The sequence below is a fragment of the Haliaeetus albicilla genome, chromosome 13 (genome assembly GCF_947461875.1).
Source record: "Haliaeetus albicilla chromosome 13, bHalAlb1.1, whole genome shotgun sequence".
NCBI classification, from domain to species: Eukaryota; Metazoa; Chordata; class Aves; order Accipitriformes; family Accipitridae; genus Haliaeetus; species Haliaeetus albicilla.
The window spans coordinates 24,633,099-24,654,604 of record NC_091495.1 but is presented as its reverse complement, the minus strand read 5'-3'; the positions used below and the strand labels follow the sequence as shown (position 1 = coordinate 24,654,604).

The 21,506-nt window shown below is 36.8% G+C and overlaps 1 protein-coding gene across 1 annotated transcript in view; it reads left to right on the top strand.

Moving 5' to 3' along the window:
* The window catches only part of CRIM1 (cysteine rich transmembrane BMP regulator 1), a 202,716-nt gene that overhangs the window by 140,256 nt on the left and 40,954 nt on the right, over positions 1 to 21,506 (top strand). Inside the window, exon 8 of the mRNA XM_069800536.1 lies at positions 14,480 to 14,608. Coding sequence (XP_069656637.1) covers positions 14,480 to 14,608 — 129 coding nt within the window. The remainder of the gene's footprint in view (positions 1 to 14,479; positions 14,609 to 21,506) is intronic.

The window sequence follows — 21,506 nt, the reverse complement described above, 5'->3', positions numbered from 1 at the left end:
CCATTAAACCTGCATATCTGTAGCTTAACCTTAATTTTGCAGTGTAGTGTATGAGCAGAAGTGTTGACTGAATAGAAGCTCAAATGTTACTAACCTTGCACCAAGAGCTTACACCTGCGGTCCTGTGCTCTCCAGTCTGTTCTCCTTCTCCTTTTTTTCCCCCCATCTTTTTGCATGTCTTATCTCCTGCTATTCAGCAAAGAAAACCAAAAACCTTAACTAGTGTAGGCTAAGTTCTGGGATCACTGATGTTGTATAGTATCATATTTTAAACTATACAAGTTATTTATGAAATGAGTCCAAGAGAGAAAGCAGTGGAACTTAGTGATATGTTCAATAAATGGGCAAAATTAATGTAAACTTAGCAGGTGATTTTGAGATAGTAGTTTACTAGTGATTGTAAGGATAAACATACCTCATTTTACACTTTTCTTTTGAATGGCTTCCAGTTCTCACATCTCAACTCACGCTGTAAAATGTTCAATCCATAGAGAATATACCATAGTGAAATAATGTACTTTTTGTAGATCAGTTTAAATTGACTGTGTATGGTAATTCCGAAGTCATATTATACAATTTCATCATGAATATACTTTACTTTTCTGCTTTTACATGTGTTGTATGTTACATTTCTTAATTAAGCTATAGCTCTTACTTTTTGCATGAACTACTTCACTTTTTTGAGGGACGAGTGCAGAATATAGGAAACAATTATTTTTCTTCTAGCATCTTAACTATGCTTCAGCTCTAGAGCAGGAAGAAGACTGATGCCTGTTGAAAACTTTCTATTATTTTTGTTGATTTAGTTGCTGATGGACCAATTCAAGCCCATATTTCCATTTAAAAATAGGCATCAGATCAAGAATAAGGCAGAGTTTATATGCTTATCACTATTTTTTAAGTATACGTTTATTTCTCATCAGACTTCTGTTTACATGTAAAAGAGAACCCTTTTGCTTGCCAGCAGCTAGCTTCAATTGTGTGAACTTACTTTAAGCATGTCAGATATTAGCTTTTTAGTATGTGAAACAAAATATTTAGTCAAAGATGTTCCTATCATTTATTTTGCTTTGAGTGTTGAGGGATAGAGTGGTTTGTGGGACATAAAACTGATGGACAAATTCTAATCAAAGCTGCTTGTGGATCTGGCCTGGCTGCGGCTCATCCAGAGTAAATGGTTATTAGTATCAGTGGCTTCTGACTTTTCCCCTCTGTCTTTGATCTAAATGCCGCTGCACCTACAGTTCTGCCAATTCAGTTATTTCCTGGCTGTTTTATAATCAGTTTCAGTGAAGGAAATATCTATTCCCCTAGAGGAGTTTACATTCCTGCAGCTACATAAGGATAAAATTGGTCTTGGATTACATTTTCAAAAAATTTTGCGGTCAGAGATCAAATATAATGTAGTAGAAATTCTGTGAACACAGGTTCTTGAAATATCAGCACGGCATGTCAGCACACAGATGTATGCAGCCTTTGAACACAGTAAATTCAGACCAAATGAGAACATTGCCACTCCATCATGAAGAAAATCCTGGTGTTCTTACTACAGCAGTGAGAAAACCGGAGTGCGAGGATTGTAGAGGCTGAAGTTAGAAGTCGCTATTCACAGCTTTCTAAACGAGAGATCAAGGAGTAGCAATTGTGATATGTAATATTACCATACAGACTTGATTTGTATCAGTTTTCTACAGTAAACCCTTTTTAATGCTACAGTATATGTATCCATAGTGTATATCCTCTATGAGTGTATGTAGCCCACGTGATACACGTTCCAGTGTTGATTGGACAGCCAGATTGGTTTGAAATGTATAATTTTCTGAATGCTTTTCTGGGGTTTGCTGGACATGGAGAAGAGGGTAACTATTCAGCTCCCCTCACCCCTTCCATACTTGAATCTTGTCTACCGATGCTGCTGGTGGAAGGGGGAGGTGAGTGAGGTGCTCAAGATGCTTTACACTTGAGCTCCCTGGGGAGATTTGTGGGGAGAAAGAGGCAGGAACACGGGGTAGGTGTAAGGAGGACAGGGGTATGTATGGATGTGGCGCTCCAATACGATGGGTTTGTATATGGATTTAGTCTTCAAGCCTGTGGGCAGCCTTTCTTGAGTGGCATTATACTTGGTATCCTCTAGTATCTGTGCTGGGTCCAGCTCTGATGTTTTCACTAGCTCAGATTGAAGCTAAATTTATTTTATCTACAGACAACAAAGCTAAAAAGGGCAGACAGTGTCTTGGAGAGCAGAGTATGAATTCATATCTTTGTTTTAAAGCAGAGAGTTGGCAGAAGGATGTTGATCAGGTTCAACAAGGCAAAATACAATGCACTACGCTTGGAGGAGATTATTCATGAGTCCTGAAACAGAGTAATTGTTAAATAGCAGTTCACCGGGAGAAGTCTGGTGATTAAGGGGAAAGAAAAAGTTGAACGTGGATTAACAGAGCCTTGACAAGGCAAACACCATACTGAAATTACAATCGAGTACAGTTTGCAAGACCTGAAATAATACTTTCTGCTCCATTTCCTGTGGGTGGATATGTCCCTAGCTGACATAGTAGGCCCTTGGTTCTTTTTTGGACATTGTTCCTCTGAAAAAGTTGTAAGCAAGCTGTAAAGAGTTGGAGAGCTATGAGCACAGTCCAAAATTTGCAAAACATGTCCTAGGAAGGCAGACTGAATAAACTGTGTTGGCTTATCTGAAAGAGAAAATGATGAAGTCGGAATGAGAAGATATCAGTCTTCAAGTGCCTAAAAGGTTGTTGCAAAGAAAAAGAACAAGAAAGAATGGAATTGAATTGCAAGGGGGAAGTTGTGTTTTAGAGGAAGACAGAAAGTTGTTGAGGAAAACAAGATTCCTCCTGTGGCATGTCATGACTAAGATTGTCTTTTTGATCCATTCAGGGCATCCATCGCAGTTTGTATTTTCAGCCTCAGTGAAAGGAGATTCACTCAGGAAATTACATACATAACTGAAAGCAGTAATAGTAATTCACATGTAGCTTCCAGTGTTTACATAATGGGTGGCTGTGGCTCACCAATATATAGCTGCTGGTTGTTTTTTTTAAGTAAACATCAAAGTGATCAAAGCCCTTTTGGCAAGACATCTTGTTACAGTGTGTGCATCCCTGTCACTTCTTGCTGGTTTTCTGACACAGCAATGCCTGTGGGTTGTGCAATGGGTGTATAGATAAAAGCCCAAGGTGTGAGCAGGGGGCTGGCTACTTTGAGGCCAGTGTTTCCAGGGGGTGGGGAGGAAGGCAGAAAGCAAGGGTCACCGGTAAATTGTGAGGCTAGAGACAGAGGCACATTGAGACAGTTCAGTGTGCAGGGGAAGACCTTCCTTCATCAGCCTGTCCCCAAAGTCAAGTTCTTCAATCAATGCAGCTTTTCAAGGCAGGCACCTCCTTTCATTGGTGAGAGCTGGGAAAAGCAGGCCCATTATGTTCTGTGGATCCAACACAAAGAATTAGTTTTAAGCTTCTGATGGATGCTTCTATATAGCTTCTATAGCTGCTGTAATGACATTGGTCCTTTGGGATTTGCCTTTGTTTAATCTATTATCTATTTAGTCTGTTTTTTCTTTCTTTGTTTTCTACACTGTCTTCATTAAGAGCCAAGGCTTAGGTAATCATACTGGCCCTCTGTGCTTTCCCCACAGTTTTAGAGCCAATGGCTTCTTGCAGCACAAGGAAGTCTCAAAGAGAACCCATTTCTACAGATTGAATGAAAACAGACAGCTAGGTAGAGGGGAGAAAGTGATTTTTCAAGTGCCATAAGAGACTGCAAAATTTTGGTATGTGCTCACGCTTGCTTTAGACTTAGAGGTTCTTCATAGGAGCTGGTCTGTGTACCTGTCCCATTGGAGGTAACCAGATCCATTGGCAATCATGCTGCTGTTAGTACTGCTGCTCTCTGTTGGGCTAACAATTGTTTATTTTCCAAATAAAATTGGTGTGGTTTAAGTAGCAATTCCATTTTTAATGAATTTTACAAAAAAAAAAAAAGTGAATGGAGCTTAAAATACTGGAGCTTAAAATAGCTATTTAGTGTCAATATATAATAGCATATGAATAACAGCAAACAAGCTACAGTGATAGAAATAACCATGTTTCCCTCAGGCCATCTGCATCTGTGGACAGCCATCTGCAAATTGGAGTAATAGTTGTGTTCACAGCATGTAAATATTGGGTAGGTTAGTATGAGAATACCTGATTTTTTTTATTTTTTTTTTTAGAGAGACAGAGATTTTTTTTTTTTTTTTTTAACAAGATAATAAATACAAGTGCTCAGCACTGGCACTGATGCAGAAATGTCCCTTAGGAGAGTCTGTGGTCACTTCTGTTCCCTTGCATCTCCCAGAGGCTCAGGCTATTCACAGTGAAAGCTGCAACCCAGTCTGCTCATATGCAGTAATTGATTATCTCACAGTACATCCTTCTGCGTGAGAGCCCTCAGGTACAGGTGGCAGGGTGCCAGCATAAGCTGTGAATAAGAAATTAAGTGTTAAACAAAATCCCTTCAGAGGATTTTCATGAATAAGGCCCACATTACTTTGCTGTCATTATGGCTGACACTTTATCTTCACAAAAAGAAATTAACATTTTCATCAATAAAGGGCTCCAAACTCTAGCTGAGATGTAATTCAGTTCAGTTCCTTTAGCGTGTCCAGCACTTCATTAAGTAAAAACAGGCGGCAGAGTCCAGTGAAAAGAAATTTGATTCATTCAGGATGAAGTCAGTGGTAGTGAGCGGGGTTCACCGGCGCAGGATTTGGGCCCAGAGATCTCCTTAGAGCGTGAAGTATAAGTTATTGTTCAGCAGCAGTGCTGTAGCTCTCAACCAGCCTTTTCATCAAAGTCAATTAAGGGATGCAAGTGCCGTGCTGTAGAGAATTGGGCTTACGTTTGCCTGATCATGATTTAGTATAGCAGTTTTAGACAAGGCAACTGAGCCTGCTGAACCACACCACCAAGGGTATAATGAAACCTACTGCCAGTGAAAGTCTCTCTGAGTTTAAGAAAGTCAGGAAGACTATACTAGTATAAAATATTTTCCTAGTTTTCAGTGATTCATTGTTAAGTTCAGTGGAAGACTACTGGAAGGATAAATAACCAAAGAATCCTAATGAGTATGTACATCAATGCAGCTAAGGATGTCTCACTTCTAAAGAACCTCATGGATTCTCTAATTAATTCTTTTCAGTGCCTTTAGCATTCATAGATTTGCCCCAGATGCACACTAATTTAGTGCATTTGCTGTATCTTCACCTAGTAACGATAACCGAATAGCCCTCTGAATCTATTTGGATGTTTCTTGATAGGCTTAATTGATTCTGCTTTAATAAAGGTGGTTATTTCTTAGTGTCACTCCACGTAAAATTGTCAAAAAAAAGTCTTATTGGCATTAAAATATATTTGAAGAGTGTACATGCCTGTTAAACTGAAAACTGGAAGAACTGACTGTGACAGACAAAAGTTTTTAATTTCGCATCTTGGGAGTGGAAAGTTTGTGTATTTTGGTTGTGTCACTGCAAAAAAGAAACACTTCCCCTCATGCAGCTTTGGTTCATAGGAGGCTTCTTCAGTTTGGAACAATAAAAATACTCTTTGATTTATAATAGTTACTTTTGAGGAAAAATACCTATTTAAGTAGTTTCAGGTTGACACTATGAATAAAATTTGAAACAAAAGCCTGCCAAACTGAACTATGTGTTTGGAAGTATTAGTGAATATATTTTCAGAGTTGTTTATGGCATTAGAAAATTATATCATCTTAAGTCCTCGCAGACATTGTATAAATAGTTACATGACGCTGAATTGTTGAACCTGATAGTTAACATGGATTTCTAAATGCTGGGAAAAAAATTCCAGCAAGGCATTAGGTATTTCAAACCCAGGAAGGAAATCTTGCCCAGGATTCAGGACTGATATTTTTCATGTAATGAACTGGAGGGGTGGGGAAGGCTGGAATGCAAACTATGAGGATGGAAAACATTTAGTCACTCTTGGAATGATATGAATGTTTTTACAGGAAGCTTAAGTAAACACACATGCTGCTGCTTAGTAGGCTGCAGTTAACTTTTTTGGACAGCAGACAAAATTCAAACAAGTATGCAGACTCGAATGAAAGGCTGTTGAGCAGCACACCCTTCAGGACCAGTTTTAGCCAGTTATCACGTAAAGCATTAGGTAAAAAGTGAGACTACTGCTCGCTTTTTTTTTTCTTAATTTTTATAGTAAATGCTTGAATGCCCTGATGCTGTATTTGTTTAAGTCAGTTGATGCTGGTTTCATAGGGATAGAACAGCTTAATCCTTTTAAAGGTAGTCTGTGTTATGAAATACTACAGAAGAGGGAGCTATTTCGCCTTCCCCAAACACAGGCATGTCCTTTATTATTGATGTTAGAGGTCTTTCTCCATGTGTAGAACATGATTTTGACTCATTTTTCCTTCCTCCCCCAGAAGAGATTTTCATGTCGTGCTCCCGATGAGATGTTGGGCTTTCTAGAATCCTCTTCTGTTGAGCTTATTATTTCTACATGGCTAATGCTTTCTCCAAATATCCCAAGACCAATTGCTGCAGAATCTAAATGCACTGCTATTTTATATGATTTGTTGTCTCTGGGGTTAAAAATCATTGTAAATTAAATGTTCAAACTTCAGAGAGTTATTTTTTGAGTTTGTGGCTGAGCACAATAAGACCTTTATACAAAGTTTTTTATTGTTGTTCCTCCTTAAAAAAACAAACAAACAAAAAAAAACCCCACTACCCATAGGTACTTTTGTTTGTTGTGATCAATACTGCTGGTCTAAAGGTAGGAAGAACATACATAGTTGGTGCTCACAAGTGGATATAAAGCTTCCCTGTGCTATAGACTGAAAATGTGTTTCCATGTTCCAGCCTTTTTAATAATATGCACAAGGAATTAATCTACTTTATCTGATCATCTTTAGTTAAACTATGGACTGGTTCACATTAACAAGATGGGAATATGAAAGAGGCTGGGGAGTTGTAGCACTGAGCGGTAAAGCATACAATCCCACTTCTCATTCTACAGTTATGACTACACAGTCTTCACATTTAAGTTTAGTATTATTTTTAGGCCTGGTGGCTTCATTGTGTTGTATAACAGTTAGTTTGGTGTGTTTGAAAAGTTCATGTGTTACTGTTGGTATGAACTTGTATGTTGAAATTATCTTGATTGTAATTTAGCCTTTTGAAAGTACAAATGCTTTTTTGCATGCCTTTTTTTGCAATTTTTTTTTTCAAATGTTTTTCTTATACATGGGAAGAAATCACTGGCAACTTTATCTTCCAGTTGCATGAGCAATATTCCCCAAAATTCCTCAAAATAAATTGATCAGAATATACTGTATTTGTGTTATATAGTAACTATGAAAACAAACATCTGAAACTGCTTTTAAGCATGCCATTAATAGTGCCACAAATACTGAATAAATATAAAATACAAATAGTGTTTTGGTGGGTTCCAGGGGCATACTTCTTTTTAATGTCTATTAGTGTAAAAATTGTTCACTTGGCAATGAATTTTTACAGCCTGTGCTGCTAAATTCCTTGTAAAGCATAGGTACTTGTGCAGTACTTTGCAGTCTTAACAATGGAATTGATGAAATCCATGGTGGTTTGGGTATTCAAAGAAGGACCTCAAAAGATAATTTTCAACCTTTATGTAGTGATATATCTATAGAGCTTAAAATTGTATAGTTTTGATGAAGAAATGAGTTTCTATGATGCAGATTGAAACATCTTTGTTAGTGTCAAGTTGGCTGGAAATGCTGGTTTTATATGAATACAGATGAATTTATATATAAAAAAATCCAGCAAGGCAAGGAAAACATGCATGCATGCATACATACATACATAAAACACAGCTTTGGGGTCCAAAATGTCCTCTGTTTACCAGTTTCTGTTGAATATATATATATATACATGAACTGCTATCAACCCACACTGTGTTGTCATTTGTTATTATGGCATTTACAAATGATACTGTGATATGTTTGGGACACTTTATACCAGACGTTGGTGGGACTCACTGGCTTTCAAGCATATGCACGTAGAATAATAGTAGAGTTGCACTGGGAGCACCGATGAAGAGGAGAAGTCAGAATCAAAGTAACTGAACCCAGGTTTTCGATGCATGCTTTTGCCATACTTTTATGGCAAGGAAAAATATAGTGATTTTATTACAACAGGGATAGCTTTTTTTCCCTTTTCTATTGACAGGGCAACATTTACAAGTGGAATTAAAAACTGGAATGATTGAGTAGTGTAAAATACCTGTCCCCTTAGATTTCTAATACTTTTGGGCTAAGATACATGATGGTCCAGATTTCTAACAGTCAATTAGAAGCAGCAATAGAAGTTCTCTATTTACATTTAAATTCATTTGTGTTTAACAATGTAATATTTAACAAGGTGCAGAATTAAAAACTTAAAATGCAATAGTTACTTCCCTATTTAAAACCAATTTTGTAAAAGCCTGGAGTAGGTATTTCCCTCGCATGGTATTACTGAAAGTGTGAAACAAAACCTGTTTTGAGTTAAAATACTGCATTCCAAATGAAACAAAGAGCTTGTTTTAAGTGTTTTTCATGTAGTAATAACAATAATAAAAATACCTTGCCAAGTGGTGAAGCATGGTAATGTATCAACTTAAAGGAGAACAAAAAATGAGACTGATGAAAGGTGGTTGTGGTTGTCACTAAATAATGCTTCAGAGAGAATTAATGTTTTAACTGCCTGGAAGAAATTTTGCTTTTTGAATAAAAAGCTACTCTTGAAGTCATTAAGTAGATTTCAGAGAGATGTTGTTAGGCAAATGTGTACTTTTATTGTGGAAGGAAGGTCATCAGTACTTGGCAAAGGCATACAGAAATCATCAGAAATTGAAATGTTTATCTTTTAGATTTCAGTTTCCTGATTAGGATCCATCAAGGATATTGCTGTTTTCACAGGAAATGTCCTGAGTTTATGTGACAGTGAAATGCATGGAGTTGTGCAAGTTGGAAAGGACCACCAGAGATAAGCAGGTCCAGTGACAGCAGGATCTCAGGGCTTGTCCCGATAAAGTTTTGAGTATTTTGAAGGATGGAGATCCCACAAACTCTCAAGGACTCTTGGCATAGTTTGACCCCCCCACGTGGTTTAAAAGAAAGAACAGAAGAACTTTCATCGAGTTGTAATTTCTCATGTTTACGCTTGTGTTCATTGCTTCTCATCCTAGCCTGGAGCACCTCCAAGATGAGCCAGGCCTTGTCGTCCTTGTTCCCTCCCATTAGGTAGTGGTGGACAGCAGCAGGATGCCCCTTTCACCCTCCTTCTCCAGGCTGAACAAGCCCTGGCCTCTCAGCCTTCCTCGTATGCCACCTGCTCCATCCCCTGACCAGCATGGTGGCCCTGTGCTGTACTCAGTCAGGTGTGTCAGCGTCTCTTCTACGGAGGAGCCCAAAGCTGGACACTACTCCAGTTGTGGGCTCCCAAGTGCTAAATGGAGGAGAAGCATCCCTTGCCTACACTTGTAGGCTCTGGTCCTGCTACTACGGGTCCCTCTTGTCCTTCACACAAACCAAAACTGAACGCTTGGTGCTCCCATAATGCATGCAGCTTTGCAGTAGTACAGTTAAGGGGAATCCCTGTTTGTTTTCTGAAATAAATTCAATGGCCTGAGTTCAGATTTTGAACAACTAAGGAAGTGATAGGAAGATGAGTATAACTTTTCATTCTGGTACCAGCCTTAGGGAGGATTTTTTTTTAGTTCTCTTTAAAATTAACCAAAGAATTATGTAAATGAAATCTCCAAAGTTAGAAGGAAAAACAAAATCTTCAGTGAACAGTTCATTTTTAACGTTCAGATAAACAGTAGAAGTCAATAAGATTGCAATAAATTGTCTCTGATTTTTTGTTTGTTTGTTTTGATTTGTTTTGTTTTCCAGGGCTTCAGCAATCAATGCTGAATTTTAGCTTTCTTTCTCTTCTTTTTGATAACTTTAATTGATCAAACTGTGTGTATAATAAAATTCTAATCCTAAGAAGCTTTTTCCCCGGTCTCACTGAAACATGGATGCATCAGTACCTCTCCATTTCTGAATACTTCTATCTTAAGACCTCAATACTCATCCAAGTATAACAAGATCTGTATACAGGGCATGGTACTAGACCAGATCGACCATCCTGTGTTCTTTGGGGGGGGGCGGGGTATAGATACAGTATTTTTTAACTGAAGAAAATGTCTGCTCTTTGTAATGCAAGCTGTGTCATATCACTCATAGGAGAAGTGAGAGCTCTCAAAAATCAGAAAATAGAACAGAGGAGCCTGGGGATTGGTTTTGTTCATATTAGAAAAGTATCCTGGGTAGAAAAATACCATTGAAAATATGGTCTTATTACACCTTCACAACTTCTTTTTCTTTTTGTTGTTGTTATTGTTGTGAAATCCAGTTTTGTGTTGGTATTGCTAATGTAGGCTCGGTAAGGACAAAGCCAGCTCCAGGTATTACTTGGATGTCTCTGTCTGTCTGTCTGTCTTTCCCCACAAATGCACAGTTTGATTTCAAGCTGGGATGAACAAGATTCAGGGTTTTGATCACATACAGTAGTATTTTTCAGTGGACCAGTCAGACTGACAGGCCACCAGTGACTGAAATATCCACTGTAGATTTCAAACTTTTTGAAATTGCTTTAAGCAAGTGGCAGTGTAAAAAATTAATTCCAAAATTTTTATCAGCATCACAGCAGGCAAATTAATAATCCTCTGCACTAAAATTCAGCATAGAAAGTATCAGGCTCAGAGAGAGTATATGGAATCATGATGTTCTAATAGAAATCTGCATTTAACCTTATATATAAGCATTTGACATCAGCAAAATCTGTGCTTTATTAAAAAATGCATTGTTTTCATCCAGACTCTCTTCAATCCCCTTCTTTTTACTTTCTTCTTCTCTCTTTCTACGGTATAGTTTTATTTTTGGTAAAGCACACAGACAGAAACAGCACCCGTTTTTCCCACCCACTGTCTGTGCGTTTGTGCACTGGATCTTTCTTCTGCAGTTTCTACCAAGAGCAGCAGTGAAAAGCCTAGCTCAGATCATGCGGTGGTACATGCTTTTTCACGCTTAGCTACTGCTTGCCTGTTCAAATAGCCAGAAGCCTGGCAGAGCAGAGCTGGCTTTATTTGTTGAGTCTTGTCTAGCGAAGTGAAAAGGGCTGAATTCCCTGCCCCCCCCGGCTGCATTTTTGCACATGTGGGGGTAGGGAATGAAATTATTTCTTTTGTTCTCTACTTGCAGCTCATTGAGAAGCAGACATGCATATAAAATTACTGTATCTCAGGGCTTACCTTCAGGGACAGGAGGGAGAAAAAAACAGATTTGTAAGCTTGTCTGGAAACACTGAGGATGCTGAGAGTAGACACAAAAGTGGGAGGTAACAAACTAATAAAACACAATGACTAGAGGAGTAATAAAAACCTTTCAAACTAATATAATGACAGTTTAATTTTGTCCCTTGTAAGAAATACCACATTACTGGATGTATCAAGGGGGCAAAAAATTGTGTCAGTGTGTCCAAGACACAAGAGCATCAAAACAGAGAAGTGTAGATTTGAAAATTCACCACGAAAAATATATAACAAATATCCATGGGTTTTTTTCTAGATATTAAATTATACCTGCAATTAAAAAGAAGTTATCTTGAGGCATGAACTTCAGTGGTGGGGGGTGAAACACAGTCCTGTTTTTCTCTAGGTTTAGTTTACACCCAAGTGGATCAATGAACACTAACCTGCATCTCAGCTTTCAGTAAGTTTTTGTGGGTTAACTACATATTTTACCTAACTGTTCTGCAGTCAGATGGTAAAGCTACAGTTTCCTTCAGTTCTCCTGTTACTATTACTGTGTGTGAACTTTACTTTGGGTAGCATTAATGATTCATGATTTGTAGTGGTTTTAACTACCAGTGAGCGTAAGCGTTGCTGTGGCTTTTTTATCACTTGACAAAATGACAGGGTAGGGTTTGGGCTGGCTGACCAGTAACCTGAATGTAGCTTCAGGGTAACTCTTGTATTTTGGTCTTTTGCATGTTTAGGGTATTTTGGTTAGAGAATGGAGTGAGGTAGGAAAAGAGGTTTTCAGAATAGGCATCAGATGCTACAAATCAGTTTGTTTGCAAAACTAGTTTATATGCTCTGAGTCCTAAACAGATGCGATTAATTAATGGAGTTTCTGGAATATATGATGTTATTGGTATATATCAATATGTTCTGGATTCCTAAACTAATGGTTTGTTGAAATTGCAAATGTTAAATATTATACATGAATATGATTTAGTCAGTTTACTGAATGAACTTGGAAACAAATATGAAGAGTTCACTGAGATTAAAAGAAGTCTAGTTTGGGAATCCATGGATTCAAAAATACGTTGCTCTTTATGGCTACTCCTCCATACTATCTGTGCAAACTCAGCTTTGAAATGAAGAATTCACAGAAATTTATAGAATTCCTCGTTTGACCTCCAACCTAGTAATCTGTATTAAACTTTTAGAAAAATATCTGGAAAAGTTTTCATTTAAATTAGAAGAGATTTGAGGGGTCTACAGAGACACGGATGCCATTATACAAATTTCCAGCTTGTGTTTGAACAAAGCTGTTGGTGCTGGTTTATATACATATAAAGTGTATAGCTACTTTTCCTACAAAAATTACACAAGCAACAATATTTGAATGTTAATTTGAAACTTCCAGCAAAGTGAGGAATCTGAACTGTGACCTCTGGGATAAGTTTGAAGTCATCTAACTTCACTGTAGTGTCTTTCATGCAGTTTTTCCCTCCAAACTCTGTACTTAGCTGACCTAATTTTAAAAGGATTACAAATGTTCATCTGCTGTATAAACGGTTGTGAAGGGAAGAGTGGGGCTGGGGAGAAGCTATGAAAGCTGAAAATTGTGAAAGACAATGCAGAGAAGCTCATTCTCATAATACGATAATTTTCACTTGACTGGAAGGCATGGGTGCAAAAGCTGCCTGCTGGCCATGGAGCCAACAGGCACAGGAATTTGTATTTTGGTTAACAGTGTATACTTCTAACAACTTAATCAATGTTGAGTAGTATTTTACCCTCAGTCTGAGAGTAAAGACTAGCTGCCTTTAAGTAAGGATGGCAAAATCTGCCTTTCAATGTATTTGGCTTGAGGATGAGAGATGGCAAGATGTGGCCACCTCCAGTCTACGAAAATGTGCATACTCTATAAAACATATTATGGTTTATTGCCCTGATGATTAGTATAATGTTTCTCCATATTTTCACAATTTATCAATACATGTATTGAATTTTTTTAAAGTGTAATTTTCTTTAAGTCTTCATTTCTTGAGATAGAGGAACAGGATAAACTCAAACAATTGAAACAGTGGAACAAAAGCTCACAGTTATTTAAAAGTCATGCAACTTGTGTTTCCTGAATGCTTAGTATAATGTTAATAATGCTCGTGATTATAAATTCGTTAGTTCTTAAGTGCTTGAGTTCTATGAAAAACACAAGACACACTATATGAATCTCACAGAACAAAAAGTCATTCAGGAAAAGATAGGTGTTTCATTCCTTCTGTATCCTGTTTTATGATGGTAGTGTTGAGGTTCCTTGTTATTTTCATAAGTCTTTGGATATTATTGTATTCTAACAATTTTGTATACTAAAACACATTAATATTTCTGGCTACCATACATATTAAAACAAATTTCTTACTCCAACATACTTAGATGGTGTCCAAAAGTAAGTATTATACTGTTCATAAATACCTAATAATTGGCAATAATATCCTCAACTTCAAAAAGCGTAATCTGGTACTGCAAAGTATACTGTAAGAAGTGATTTTTTCAATAAATAGATTTGTTAAATGGTTTCCAGAGATCTTTCACACACAGTGTATCTTACATTCCCTTTTAGTATTCAGAGTCTCTTATGCTTTAAATTTCAGTAGAAGTGATCTTATTCACACAGAGAAAGATTTGATCTACTGAGTGATATGGTTTGATTTGCAGCTTGGTAGTATCAGTCAGCTGAGATTTGGAGAAAGCTGTGTTTAGTTTCTAAAGTAAAAAATCTCCACAAAGTTTTGATGAAAAACTTTTGGAGAAAAGTGGGCAAAATAAATATTTTTACATTCAGTTTTAAACTGCATATGCAGGAAAGCTGATTTCATAGTGAACAAAAAAAATGCAGTATTTTTTTCCTGTTTCAATATTTCAAAAATTTTATCCAGCTTTATACTGTTTGTGATGAGTGTACATCACTTCAAAACAAAGTCTCTTTCTTGAATTGTTTCAGAAGTACCGAGAATATTCATTAATCAGAAGCAAAATTAATTAAAAATTATTCTCTTTACTGTTGCATTGTGTATGTCTTTTTGTGAACGTAATTAAAATACTCAAGTAATCTCAAATTTATTTTTTCTTACCTTCAGAACCAACATACATCACAATAGGTCCGCCCACCTGTGAGATTTTGGTGAACTGCACTTTGACTGAAAAAGACTGTATCTATAGCTTCAAACTGGACCAAAATGGTTGCCGCATTTGTCAGTGTAAAACTAGTGAGTATGCAAAAATACAGTAGCTTCTACCTTTTATATCAAGCTGTATATGAAAATGCTAGTATGCTGTTTTTTCCATTCATAAAGTTGATTATATGTTGTATTAGTCTACTTGTGCTTTATAATTGTTCATCTTTAATTGGTTCCTGATTTCTGACATTGCTTGTTTGCTTGCTTAAAATGTGTTTGGAGGAAAACATAAAATGTCTGACTTCAAGTAAAGATTAACAGCTAAGTAGAAAAGGTTATAATTTGGGAATTAATGCTCATTCAGACTTTGAGAAGTTTGATAAGACTTCGACATTTTATTTTCCTCTGTGTATGTTAAGAGTTTAAGAGCATCTAGGTTTGTGCACTTCAAAAACTCCTGTTGCTAAACAGCCTATTTTCAACTTAGCTTTTTTTCCTCAAAACTTAGGTTTTGAGGATAAATGTTTGAAAATTATGTGCCTGGGGGAGTGTTTGTGTATATACAAACATATCTCTATATAATTTTATTTCTATAACATATTCTTATATTTATATTTTATATATATATAATACTTTAGTTAGGATTTATGGAGGCTTTAACATCTATTTCTTCCCCAAGGAAAATCATTGTGCCTTGTGAGAACTTGGTGTGTATCAGTGAAGCAGCAAAAATGTATTTTCTGTATGTGCTTCCTTAAGAATTTGATGTTTACAGATGAAATACTAAGCAAAGTCAGGGTGGTTGTTGGAATTGCCCAACAAAGGACACCTGTGGAGTACTAGTCTCAGCTGCAGGATGCATCACTCTGGCTGCCAGCCCAGCCTTAGGAGTGAGTTTTAAATCTCTTTATGTAGTTCTGCAGCTTCCTTGTAGCCTCTAAGGTTTTCACAACTAAGCTATTACTCTGTTCCTCTTCTTTTGATTTCGGCCCACCCGTTCTCAGCCACGTTCTAAGCCAATATGACTATTTTAGGGGTCCCCAGTAGAAATGGTCAAAATAAAACTTAATTGATATAAACTAAAGAGTTTTAGGACTGGATTGGTGTTTTGCTTAAGGAACAAGATAAGTGTTTGTCCTGGCTTCTTTAACTTCTTTTTTGGGGAAATGTGCATTTTTTTAATTTCAATAACATAAAGGACAGGACATCTTAGTAATAAGTAAATACATGGCAAGCAATAATGTCATTATGGTAATACAGAAATACCACCTTTGATTACAAGTTGTATTCGTGGCAAGGGCAACTTTCCATAGATTGCATCCAAGCTATCGCATACATGCCTTACTTAGTTCTTCCTAAGGACAAAATTAGAAATGTTAAGTTCTGCTTTTAACATTGTAATTTGATTTTCCTTCTTTTTTTTTATTGGTGTTAAATTGGTTGGGGAGTTTTGACACAAACAAGAAGATGGACATACCCGGCAAATTTCATCATCTATGCCTGTGCGTGCAGTCCTTCCCTCCACTTTGGTGCACAGGAGACCCATCGCTCCAAAGGATCATTTCTTTTGTCCTAGATTACCAGATTGCACATGTACACATACCACATCCCAGGAAGTCTGTGTTCTTGCTTGAAGTGTTTCTGATTAAACAGTGCTTAAGAACCTATTCAAGGGAATTTTTCTCTTGCCAGATTTGCTTGAAATTATTTTGATTTTGCAGTAGCAAACTGCCTGGAGCAAACTTAATAGTATCATTTGTCTGTCATCTTTTTTTCAGTTAAATAACTTGAATGGTAGATTGCTTAAAAATCTCCTCAGTCATTCGGAGAGGGGAAACCTTTATTTTCTAAAAAAGTGAAGAAAAATAACAGCTTGGAAGTCTTCATCACTTGGTGGTTATCAGTCAAAATGACAGAAATAGAATTTTCTGTCAGGTAATGTCTCTTGCTTGCAAGGCTCTGGACAAATGAGTGTGAGCACTGAGAATAAAGGAGTTTTAGGTCAAATATGTTGAAAAAGTCTTGCGCTAGTTCTCTGCATTTTGAGATCCTATGTACTTTCATGTCCAAACCAGTTTAGTTGCATTTTGGGTCTCTAAGAATGTGAGGATGTGTATTATCTTTAGCTCATGTAGACTCGTATGGACTTTTGGGAACATCGCTGTCTCTATACTGCACCCACTTGTTTCTTGCTGGTCTAAGCTGCTCAACTGAGTCAGATTTAAAGTGCCTGAGTAAAGGAGGCCCACATGCCCCCCATTACATTTGAAGTCATCATATCCTAATTCTACCAATCTCTTTCCAATAAAGTTTCCTTTTTCGCTAATTTATTTAGATAGCTCTGCTGAAGATTTGTGATACTTCAATCGATTTCAGCCAAAATAAAAGCAGAATGACAAAGTGGAAGAACGTAGAGTAAAGCTGTAAATTGTTCCTCATTATTACCTTCGTTTACATTCCTGTAGCCAGAAATCAGTACAACAGGTTTATTTGAAATCATTATCTAAGTACAATATCATGAAACTTGTTTGGTGCTTTATTGTAATTTAGTTTCAAGTTTATCCTACTTGAGTCAAGCCAACTACAGAATGAGAAAGAAGAAAGAAACAAATTGTAATATTTCTAGAATATGATTTTAATAGAATTAGTTTACTTTGTCCTTTATCCTTCTTCCTGTTTTTGCAGTGAATGCAAAAACATGCTGTAACACCACTTGGTGAAAACATAACATGCTTTAAAGTAAAATAAAATTTTTTTAAAAAGCAGAATCAGACCACAGCTGTAAGAGAAGGGAGGCAAAAAGTACCACTGAGCAAAGAGTGAGCACAGATAGGTATGGGGGAAAAGTTCCAGTGAGTAGTGATGGAACCACAAATGATGAGGGAGAAAGAATGACCATATTGACTGGGAGCATATAGAAGCCAAAGAAGCACTACATCAGGATAAAAAGAAAAAAGTAAAATCCAGGGTATAGGAAAAACTGCTGCGAACTACCAAGAATAAAACTAAAACAGCAGGAAAAATATGAAATGCACTACCAAAAAAAAAAAAAAAAAAAGATAAAAGAACAAAAAACAAACAGAAAAAAAGTAAATAAGCAAAAAATTATTACTTGTAGGGTGCAGCAATTGCTATTTTGTTTGGCGTGTCTAGGCCTTTGCTTTCATAGGGAGAACTGGAGTGGATTAAAGTCTTTAGGAGGAGGAGTACATTAGGGGAATGAAACAAGACCAGTGATCGGCTATTTGTGAGGCAGGACTCCTGTTGCTCCAAAGAAGACTTAACAGGCACATTGAATAATACCTGCTGATTGCAGTAACATAGGATTTAAAATCTGATAGTTGCTGCTGGACACTAAATCATTCTTCAGTGAGTGCCTGCAGTGAGGGCCAGTGTTTTATCTGGCCTTGTCTGTTCCCTGTATTATATTCATGAAAAAAAAAAAGCCTTTAAAATCTCTCCTGCAACTTAGACTATTGCATTTTAGCCCAAATGAATTAAATGTGAAGTACTGTTGAGGGTATAACTGCAAGCATGTATGGCTTTAATATTTTTTAACCTTTCAAATTTTACTAAAATTGAATAAAATTAGAGCATTGCTGTCAATTTTAAAAATCGTTTGCTTCATTTAGAAGGCTTACCTTTGCAGTTGCAAGATGCAACTGTCATGCAATTTCACTAATTCCAGACTGCTTATGGAGAGACACAGTTGTAGAAGGCTGAGATGAGTTGTTTTCCCTGCACATCATAGTGCATCATCATCTACTTCGTGTTGCGGTCTCTTCTGTCTGTCAAAGCAAACCGTGAAATCACTATTCAAATATTAGAAAGCTTAGTATATTATGTGTTTGCATAGTTCTCTGGAAGTAAAACCACCTCTTTCCCCCAAACACATTCTATATAGATACAGAAATATTTCTGTATGAAATACAGAGTGTTGGTACCTTTTCCTTAAATGAGAAGAAAATGTATTCTGCCATGGAGTTAAAAAGGAGGTACTATCATTCATTCTATACTAGCAGACATCTGCAGCATGGACTACAATATTCTGGTGAGTCACACCATCTCCCTTTATAGCTGATGAAGTGGAGTGGAATTCCGATGTGGAATTTGGATTTGGCAGTGCAGGACTTAGTTTAGTTGCGTAGATGTTCAAAGGCAGGATTGCAAGGTTTGAGAAAAGTTAGGTAGGTGCATCTATGGGCTGTCTATAAATAGGAGCAGTTAAGGCTCTGAAAAGGTATACGAAGTGATGATGGGAAAAAGCTTTCAGAAAAACTTTGCAGGGACTACAATGGGAGAACACATCTCAACTCCTTTTCTGTGTGTTAATCATTCAGTAGTTAGAGTTTGGGATGAGTTATCATAACCTTTCACTCTTCCTAGCTAAAATTTGATTATTTCATTCCTTTATTCCTGTAAATAATCCATACTCAGGATGTGTTCTGAACAATTCAAAACTCCGTCAGTGTTAATTTTGTCCATTTAAATAAACATATTTTATTTTTATATCAAACTAAAGTGGGACAAATAATCACACACACTAATCACGCAAAACGTACGCTTCAGACAATGCAAAATTCCTGGAAATAGTAAAGTAAAATATAAATTAGGTAACACTTTTCTATTTTAGTAACAATTATCTCCCATTGTTACCTTGATTTAGCAACAAATTCCACAGAACAAAAAATTACAAAAACAAAGACAGTCCAGGTAATTTCCCTTAGTGCAAGGAGTGTGCATCTTGGATTTTTGAATAATTTCATAGACCTGGCAGAAAAAGGATATTGTACTATCATTCTGCAGTGATGTGAAAGTTAGTGAAATACAGCCATGGAAAATTGGGGGTGAAGCATGTTTCTTAAAAATTTAAGGCTTAGATCAGAAAAAAGTACATATTCTAAGTAGAATAGAAATATTAACTCTAAGTACACATGTGGAACATAGTGGAAGTGCTCCCTGAAGAGGGTGGAATTATGATGAACTGCTCCTGCCAAATAAAATACTCTCTCTCTTCTCACTAGCATAAAAGTCTTTGGCAGGGATCTCTGAATATAACACCAGTATACTGGGTTTAGTAATGCTTACAAAATATCTAATGCAATAGAAGCAGATAAGAACTTCACTTGACTTGTGGGAAAAAAAAAAAAACAAAACCAACAAAACAGTGTGCTGCTAGAAGGTTTGCGGAAGCTGGATCATTTTCCAATAGTTGCACCTTTGAGATATCACTGCTACAAATCCATTTTCATGAAGTCATGTGTTGTATGTGAATCCTAGAATTGTTTAGAGCAAGTATCCAAGCGGGTAATTTGCCTCAACGGACTCATGAGAATATTTTTTTAAACAGGGTTTTCTAGGATCACAGTGCCCAGTCCCTTCATTTTTATCCAGCTATTGTGAATCGTGAGTTAATTCTAACAAAAGGAGGGAGGGTTAGTGTGGATCTGTGGAGGCAATATATTCAGAGAATTCCAGTTACTGATAAGTAACCTAGTTTTCTCCTTCATAAATTTGCCTCCCCAGATCCCCACCCCTGAAGATTAACCAGCAGTAGCAATCCACACCAAGAGGACGGCTGAGGAGTGCTTAATTATAAAGGTACTGTGAAACAGTTCTCCTGATACGATCTAGCCTCAGCGTCAAGAAAATAATGATGGTAAAGGTATGTAGCTAGCTTTGTGTAGCCACGCTACAAATTTTCAAAAAATGGACACCAGCCTAAGCCAAGTTGAAATACTGACATAATTCTTATCGAGTATCTATTAATATTCTCTGGCAGGTTTTTTTTTTATCTGTGAATTAGAAGATTGAAAACTAAAAGTATTTCAACAAGCTATGCATCTCTAGAATGCATTTTCAAAGGTTTTTAGACTAAGATGACTTTCAGTCTTTACAGTACAATTATCAGTGTGTCCATATGTAAAATAATAAATTGGGGAAAAATAAATATCCCAGTTTAATAACTTAAAAGTTATTATATGCCATATATATGCTAGAAGAAGGAAACTGAGAAGTCTTTTTCTAAATAAGAGTTAGCTGGAATTACAATCAGGCTATTAGAAGTTCAAACAGAAGACCTTTTTTAGACCTGAACATGCATTTCATGGAATTGAATTTTGTTTACTTTTCAGTTTTTTGAGCAATATTTTATAACACTCTAAATATTCATAGGTTCATGTGAGGTGGGGATGTGAGCACTCTGAAATCAGGAATAAATCATGCATCTGATGGTTTGAATTTAGGGCAAAGAACTGTGATTCCTTTTGAGATACATTGCCTCTTGAGATACCATACCTGAGGAGAGATTGCGTTGTATCTGAAATATCTGACTGCTGAGTGAATCCTCACGAATGCAAAGATTGCTAACGTTGCATATCCTGGGACAGAATGTTGTTGTCTTGTTTGCAGGGTGAGCCCTGAACTATAGTAGGTCACGTCGCTATATCAACTGCTCTTACATGCTGATTTTTGTACATATCTTTCTTTCCTTTAGCAGCCAGTGACTCGGTCTTACAGTGATCCAACAACCTTTTAAAACAAGAGCTGATGTTAGTGTTGAGAATAAGATACTTAGTAGAAAAGAGTTTTAAAACACCACTTTAGTTTGTGTGCAGTGTGCTGTGTAGGGCCTCACCATATCTTGGTAGTCATCTATTTTTAAGAGTTTCTTCTTCAGAGAGTGTTGTCTCATCCCCCATATCCCAGACAGATTTGCCTTAAACAGTATCATGATCTTCTGAAACTCTGATATTTGTTTTATTATAGTCTGTATGTATGAAACTGTGAGTGCGTGAAGAAAGGGGGAGAAAGAAATCACTATATTTAAAAGGAATTTATGGGCAATGGTGACCGTGCTTAAAAACCTTGGTGCTCATATTCATTTGTTCATTAATAATTCACAAATGTTTTTTGGAAGACTAATTCATCTTCAACTGTTCTTTCCCTTTCTAGTTTTCTTTCCAACAGCATCTTATTACATTGATCC